Consider the following 7,777-nt stretch of genomic DNA (forward strand, 5'->3'; position numbering starts at 1 on the left):
CCTACGTGCAGCAAGCGTCGCTGTGGGAGAGCTGCACGCGGGAGGACGGGGACCTCAACTGGAGCTGCGAGTCCCTCATGGACTACGGTGAGTGAGGAGCCCTCCGGGGGGCCCGGGGGCAGCGCTGGGTGCGGGGGGCGATAACGCCGTGAGTTGTCGTCCCACCTCTGCTGTGCAGCGGCTGTTTTCTGGGATGGAGTTTCCCTCGCAGAACCAGCACTAACGCTGTTTCAGGGCTTAAACCAGGGACAAAGTACAGGTCTAGACTGCTTCAGAGCAAACCTTTCTATTGGTACAACACTGGGAAGCCAGGGAGTTGGCGTGTTTGAGTTTTGTTAAATTTTTAATTTTTTTTTTTTTTTTAAAAAGTTATTTTACAACTAAAGTAAGAGCGCAAGTCCCTTCTTCAGTTTGCTTTCTCTCGACTCTGTTCAGGCTGCAGACCCAGCAGCCTCACCTAGCACCAGCCAGCTCCCCCTCCTTGTGCCGGTGGCATTGCTGGTTGGAGCACGGAAACGTTCACGCAGGGTGTCCCATGAAGAACCACACCGGGACAACAGCAAAATGGTCTGCCCCTGGCGCTCCACGGGGGAGAGAGAACCTTAATTTAATCCTGCCTGCCTGGCCAAGGGAATGAAGCCATTAAGATACCTCCCAACCTGCAGCTCAAAATAGCCTGATGTGGGTTTGTGGGCAGGAAAAAAAATGTTATTTCCTCTGTATACCTCCCTATTGTACTGGGGCCTAAATCAGGGGATAATTCTGCGTCTCCTAATTTGCTGAGCTGTTTCTGTATCTGGCGTTGCCAGTCTAACACTCGGTGCACGCTCCTAGTTTCTGGTTTTTCTTTTAGGGGAATGACTTTCTTTTTCTTTTGTTTTTCCTCTTTCTTTTCCACTAGAACTCATTGTCTGATTACATCTTCTTTTCCCGCAAACCAAATATTTCTGAACAAATAAGTAGACTTGCTTTAAGATCCTGAATGAGGGTACTTTGGGGACTGGGAAGCTGGAAGGGCGTGTTTCAGCTGGGAGAGCCAGGACTGTTTCTCTGCACAGATCCCTCGCTGCCTGAGCACGGCGGGCTGAATTCCAGAAGCTTTTCATTGCGACACTCATGCATAAGCTACACCCTGAATATATTGTAAAAGCAGTGGCTTTATTTCTCAGACAGGTGACGACTGCAAGTTTTGCTCTGACTGAAAGAAATATGACTAGTTTGACAAAACTATCCGTCTTCCCCATTAGTCAGAGAAGAAAGCCAGGGCAGAGTTGCTGGAATTTGCATTGCACTGGGAAGAAGGGCTAATCCAGTAGATCCGCTGGAATTTGCTTTCTCCTGTGGTGACGCTGCTTCTCAGTCCATGAGTACTGATGGGTGTGTGCTTTGTGTCAGCCCTGAGTGTTGTGGGGCAAAAGCAACTTTCTGCTTTTTTTTTTTTCTGTAGTTAACAAGCTGTCAGAGAACAGTAGTATCCTTGACTTTGTTTATTTATGCCTTGGCTTATTTAAACCCAAATTCATTTAAATTCTCAGTTTATTTATACCAGCTTGACTTTGCCTCTTTTCTAATTTTCATGACATCAATGCTACTGTCTACTCAAATGCTATTTAAATCTAGAGACAGGATGTAACATATGAGTTCAGGTTTGAGTTATTTTGTTTCCTTTTTTCTATGCTAATGCAATTAGTCTCAAAATAGATGAGGGCATTTACAAAGTAAAAAATGCCTAGCAGGCATTTACAGCACTGCTGCAGGAAAACAAAAGTTAATTAATTGAGGTGCATAATTTGTGTTTTGCATACAGTAAATACTATGCACTAACCATCCTGCACCTCTCCTGATGAAACAAACTTCAGAGTGAATCCCCATTAATAGAAAGCTCCATTAGACAGTTTATTAGTTGATCTGCAGCATGTGTATTAAGAAGAGAAAGAGAAAATGCAGCCAACTCACTTATTTTAAATGGGGGGCAGCAACAGACACACAAAGATTTGCAGATAGGAGTGTCTCCTCCTAAACAGCACTGCTTCTTAATGTGCATTTGCAAATGCTGTATGAGAGGGAAGAAGTGGAAAGGGAGAAGTAAGAGTAGGATATCATTTGGTAAGGAATTGGGGAGGGGATTTTGTTTAGAGTTCTCGACTGGTTTGTGTCTGGGAAGCACCTGGCTGGCAGAGTCTGTGTATTATCAAAATGTTGCAGCACAGAGCTGTTGTGCTGCACTATAATATGACTCAAGATGACTTAGTCTGGACCAGTGCAGGATTAAACTGTTGTGTGTGTGTTTAAAGCATGTCAGTGAGCCATCAGATATGACAAAGACTGTTTGCAATGTAGTTACTTGAAGAGCGTGGCTGTCTTTATAGTAATGAGGCTGTAAGTTTGGAAGCAATATTTGTGGGGGCTGTGTCCTCCAGGTTCTGAATGGCTGCTCCCAGAGACTTCGCTTTGAACTATCACTATAAAACATGGGCGTGTGTGTGTGTGCAGTAAAGGTGATTCCATTGAGGTTGACTCCTTCCTATATTCCTAACAGCCACTTGGTAATCATTACATACACAACGGCTGACCTAGAAAAAAAGGAAGCATTCACATAGATCTTTAGTAAAAGTGCCATAAAAAGGAGAGAGGAAAAAAAAAAAAGTGGGACCTAGAAGTAAGAGCCCAGCCTTTTGTGAATCATGTTTCACTGTGCCTGTGCCACTGTACCTATGTCCCTAGAGGCATGGACTTTGAAACCACAGATTACTGGTGAAGCTGAGTGTTTGTGTCCATTTCATTTAGGGGCCAGGTAAATAAAAGAGGAATGTATGCCTCTTTTCAGGCATGCTTTTGTCTCATTTTTGAGGCCAGGATACATTCAAGATGAGCTTAGTTTATAGTGTCAGTCAAGCGTAGGCTCTCAGAAAATGCTCATGGAAAAGGTGTGGCAATTGATGTCCCTGTCTACGCCCAGAAAACATTTACTGCAGCTCCCCAGTAAAAGATCCCAGTGATCAGGCAAGGCTGGCCTCCCTTCCAGTGGACTTTGCTGGTCTCTGGGCAGGTGCAATTCTACTGCTAGCAACCCCGAGACATTAAAACTTGGAAATTTTTAGGATTATGCTTCTCCTGAACTCCTCACAGAACCACGTTGTTGAAGCAAAGTTTGTACTAGGAAGCTTTTATTTAATAGTTCGGTAGTTGCTTTTCCTGCACTCCGAAGGCCAAAACAGAGCAGTGATTCCCAGTACTATTTCCAAGACAGCCCTCCAAATAAACCTTTGATTCTGGGATTTCCTGTGTTCCTTGTGGGTATGCACATGCCTTCCACAGCCATGCTACTGTGGAAGCTTGCACATTATGTGAGCAAGCACATACTCCTGACAATACTCGCTTGAAGTCTACCAGTCCTTTCTTTCATCAGCAAAAGCAGGTATTTTGGGGGCATACTGTGTAATGGACTCTCACGGCCAAACAAGAATTATTACTGCCACTTATGTACAGAAAAATTTTATAACTACAGTGAAAAAAGGAGCTTCATGGTAAAAAACTTCTGCCCTAAGATTCCTGTCATCCCCAAACTAACAATCTGGCTTCTGCTTTTGTAAGTGAACAAAGATGATAAAAGCTTGTTACTTCAAATCCTGTGCAGTCCATCTTCCTGCTAGACTATTTTCACAGTCCTTTTATTCAGTTCTAAAGGGAAATCTAGATTTAAATATCCTACACTGCAGAGCTTCCATCTCCTCCCTGGTGAGGCTGAGGCACAGCTGAATACCGTCAGGAAATACACCTAACACTGAGGCTCTGTTCATTTTTTTTCTTTTCCATTTCATCATATTACTGGTGCTCATCATTGACTTTAGTAATCCCGACCCCTCCTAGTTATTTGAGTGATAACATGTGCAGCTTGGTTCCTTTCTATAGTCATCATTAATTAAGCTATGTAATAAAACTCTTAATCCTTCCTAATAATTATAGACCTTCAGCCCTCACACAGTGGGGTTTTCTTTAGTGTTCTTTCAACACCACCTAATTGATAAATACTTTTCTGTTGATTAGATGCAAAGAACTTGACTTGTCTTTGAGGTAAAGCTGACCTGGAAAACACTAATACCTTCAACTGTTCTGCTTTTCTCTTTCCTGTTCCTCTGCTCTCCTATTTATGCAGCCCCAAATTACTGCGGTGTTATTGTTTGGTTTCATGAACAGGCATCACATTTATGCCTATTTTCTGTAAGAAATACTCTCTGCCAAATAAAGTGACCCAAAAATTTTCTATTTTTATGGAAAACTTAAATTCTGGCTAAATGTCTCATGATTACAGCATACTTCTGAGCACAAATCAGCTAGAAACTGGGGGTCATATGTATTTCTTGGAGTGTGAGCAGGGCTCTCCAACTCTTAATGCAGCAAACAGAGTGTAAACTGGCACCTCCTCCCTCCCAGCACCCTCGAGCCATAGGCACAAGATCTTGCAGATGGAGATAGGAGAGCTGGGTGCCTGAAGGGGCTCAGACAGCTTTCAGGAGCCTCTGGGAGGAAAAGGAGACAGAAAGCCTGACTTGATAGGTACGGGGATGAGGGGGATCCTGCACAGAGAAACAGTGATTTCAGTCAAACCCCTGCAGCAGCCCCTCAACCAAAAGCTCTCCCCATTGGTGGGTGTAGCAATGGTTTGTGTTGGAAAGGAGTGTGCTAGGGCTGCACCCTGTGCTCTGTAAGGGTGAAGCCTCCCACCCTAACCTCATCCATCAGTCACTTGTAAAAAGACTTCTGGTTAGTTTTTTGAGATTTCTCTTACATTGTGTATATATACAAACCCAGAGCTTCCCACTGCTCTTTCTGTGACTCCTGCTGGTGCTCAAGTGGCAGGCTGGTCATTCAATGCCTGTTGTCTAGTCCAGCCCTGAGTGTACTCTTTCAGCATTGTGGCCAGCACAAATGACTCAGTCTTATCTGGTCTTGTCTGTATCAGCCTGCTGATAGCTGCTGCTGGAGAAGATAGTCCAGCAGGAGACAGAGAGAGGAAGGTACCTGGTGGGGTTACCAGCACCAAGCTCTGTCACATATGAGTACAAAACCTGCTGAATTTCATAATGGTGGTGCCTACTACTGCCCCGTTTCTGAAGACCTGAAACAAAGTTTGGCTTGATATTAATCTTCCTGACAAGCCATCTCCTATAGCTCTGTGTTGTCATTTTCACATCACCAGGAACAAGAAAATAAATCACAGTGAGTGGAGCCGGAGCTGACCTGTATTCAAAAGCTTGTTACACTTGTAAAATAAGCACAGGGATATGGAAATAGCAGTGATAGCACAAGGGGCTTTCTAGCTTGTATCTCCTCCGGTCATGTTTGTGTTGCACCAAACATCAAGGTGTCTAACCTGCAGGTGTATTCAAGTTTAAAATCTAAGTTTATCAGCTAGGTCCTAGACTTTGCTTCCTACACTGTGCTGGCATATGTAATGCATCTGAAAAAGAATGTGCTTCAATAGCTAAGTGCTCTTTCTTGTTTTAGGCTTTTTTTCTTAGTAGGGTAAATATCGATAAACAGCATTCCTAGGTTATTTAGTCTAAATCACTTTTCCTTGGCTGACTGGTATAATGGTTAAATGGTATGGAATGGTTTGGGTTGGAAGGAACCTCTAAGGGTCATCAAGTCCAACTTGCTTGCAGTGGGCAGAGACATCTTTAACTAGATCAGGTTGCTCAGAGCCTTGTCCAACCTGACCTGGAATGTTTCCAGGTATGGAGCATCTACCACCTCTCTGGGCAACCTGTGCCAGTGTTTCACCACCCTCATTGCAAAAAAAATTTCCTTAGTCTAAACCTACTGTTTGTAAGTTTAAAATCATTACCCCTTGTCCTGTCACAAAAGGCCTTGATAAAGAAACTGTCCCCATGTTTCTTATAGCCCCCCTTTAAGTACTGAAAGGATGCTACAAGGTGTTTCTGGAGCCTTCTCATCTCCAGGTTGAAGAACCCAAATTCTCTCAGACTTTATTCACAGGAGAGGTGTCCCACCCCTTTATATTAATTATTCCTAAATAAACCCTGTTGTGGAGACAACATCCAGTACCTGCATTAGATATGTCAGAGAATATTTTGTATGAAAAGTCTTTATCAGTCTCCCAATGTAGCAGTAATCTCCAGACGCTTATTGGGTGTCCTCCCTTCTCACCCTGCAGCACTCTTTTACTCTTTTAGAGAAGGGGTGTAAAACATGCAGAACTGGCTGAAGAAGAACTGATTTGGAAAGTTTTTGCTCTCTTAAGTAGCTCCAGGAAGGGAGAGGGGGAAGAAAACCCTTTCCCTTACCCTTTCTATGCCAACATGACTGTCTTCGGGTGGCAGTGGTGATGGCTGGGTGTTCTGGGCTGAGATCTGGGGGACAGGTGGCTGCTCTATCTCACTTCTGGTATTGGAATAGTGGGTAAAGAAACCAGTTCTGACTGATCTGATGAAAAAAGCTGTAAAACAATGCTTTGCTTTCAGGGAGTGACTTGATAAAATCAGAGGTGTCTGAGATAGTTTTATTGTATTGTCTGTCTCAAATTACAAATTTTTCCCCATTTATGCAACTAGTAGAGTACGTGAGTTAGGGTGGAGGATTTTAACTCGTTAGGAGAAAGTTCTTTGTATCACTGCCTTTTTACTCTGAGTTTTTGCACGAAAAAGACAGAGGCTATGTTGAAAGCAGGGTGTCTTCAGAGTAGCTTCAGCTGTGTTGGAACACACAGTTAAGATTTTACTTTTTTTTTTTTTTTTTTTTTTTTTTTAAATGGTCTGACCTAGATCTCACCACTCTCTTTATTCCCACGTTAGAGGGAGCTCGGGATCTGGTCCTACCTCTGTCTGAATGTGTAAAAGTAGGAACCTATGTTATGCAGATGTGGGAAGTCAGCTGTGATGACAGCTGACTGGAAAACAAAGCAGTACCCGGTATGGGCTAGCCCATGTGGGCAGGCATCCTGCCTCCAGGGCAAGAACACCTTTGCATGTTGTTTTCATGGGCTCACCTCAAATCCTGCTTGGTTTTTGAAGAGGACAGGGTCTGGCCATAATGAAGGCCTTTCACAAGCCCATGTTACTGTGAGAAGGAACCTGCTGGCTGTTTTTCTGGGAGGTTTTCTTACCTTTACTTGGCCAGGCACCGACCTGTGGTAAGTGAATCCCTGGTGCTGGTGCTGCTCTGCTGGGGTAAGGTCACTTGCTTTGTGTCTGAGCCTTTCCAGCCTGCAGCTGCTTCTTCCAAATAATCTGCACAACCCCATCCCATCAAATGTCAAAGTAATCATTCAAAGGGGACTGTACCTGAGATTCTGCGGTTTCTCTTCCAGCTGCTACATTTTAGCAATTTCTATTTTTTTTTTTCAGCTGTGAATACCCATACTCACATGCTTACCCTCTCCTAAGCAGAGGAAGAACTTTCTTTTCAAGAACTTTCTCCTTGTCATTTCTCACTTCAGCTATTCCAAATGCATTTCTTTTTGGTTGTGCTAATTTTGCTTCACATACATTATGCCCGTCACCAACATGAAGCTGTGTGCTGGTAGCACTCTTATTTCCCGGCAGTTATCTCCTGTGGTAGTGCTCTGTTGTCTGCTTTCATGCTTCCCCATGTGTGGAAGTGGTTTTGTAAACTTGCATGTTGACAGGAACAGTAATGATAAAGTGCATTTTCTTGGTTGTGTGTCCTACCTGCTCAGATGTCTGTGGGTCTCCTACATATCTGTATGTGGAGTTTAGAGGTGTTATCTCTATTACCATGCTGTCTTTTCAGCAGG

The 7,777-nt window shown here is 43.7% G+C and overlaps 1 protein-coding gene across 1 annotated transcript in view; it reads left to right on the forward strand.

The window, feature by feature from the left end:
* Positions 1 to 5: 5 nt before the first annotated feature.
* LOC103772490 (p53 apoptosis effector related to PMP-22-like) overlaps positions 6 to 7,777 on the forward strand; it is a gene marked incomplete at its 5' end in the record, with an annotated part of 9,164 nt that continues 1,392 nt past the window's right edge. The window contains one exon of the mRNA XM_008939825.1: positions 6 to 87. Within this exon, the coding sequence (XP_008938073.1) occupies positions 6 to 87 (82 nt within the window). The remainder of the gene's footprint in view (positions 88 to 7,777) is intronic.

This window comes from Merops nubicus, unplaced genomic scaffold (assembly GCF_000691845.1).
Source record: "Merops nubicus isolate BGI_N331 unplaced genomic scaffold, ASM69184v1 scaffold22854, whole genome shotgun sequence".
In the NCBI taxonomy this organism is placed as follows: Eukaryota; Metazoa; Chordata; class Aves; order Coraciiformes; family Meropidae; genus Merops; species Merops nubicus.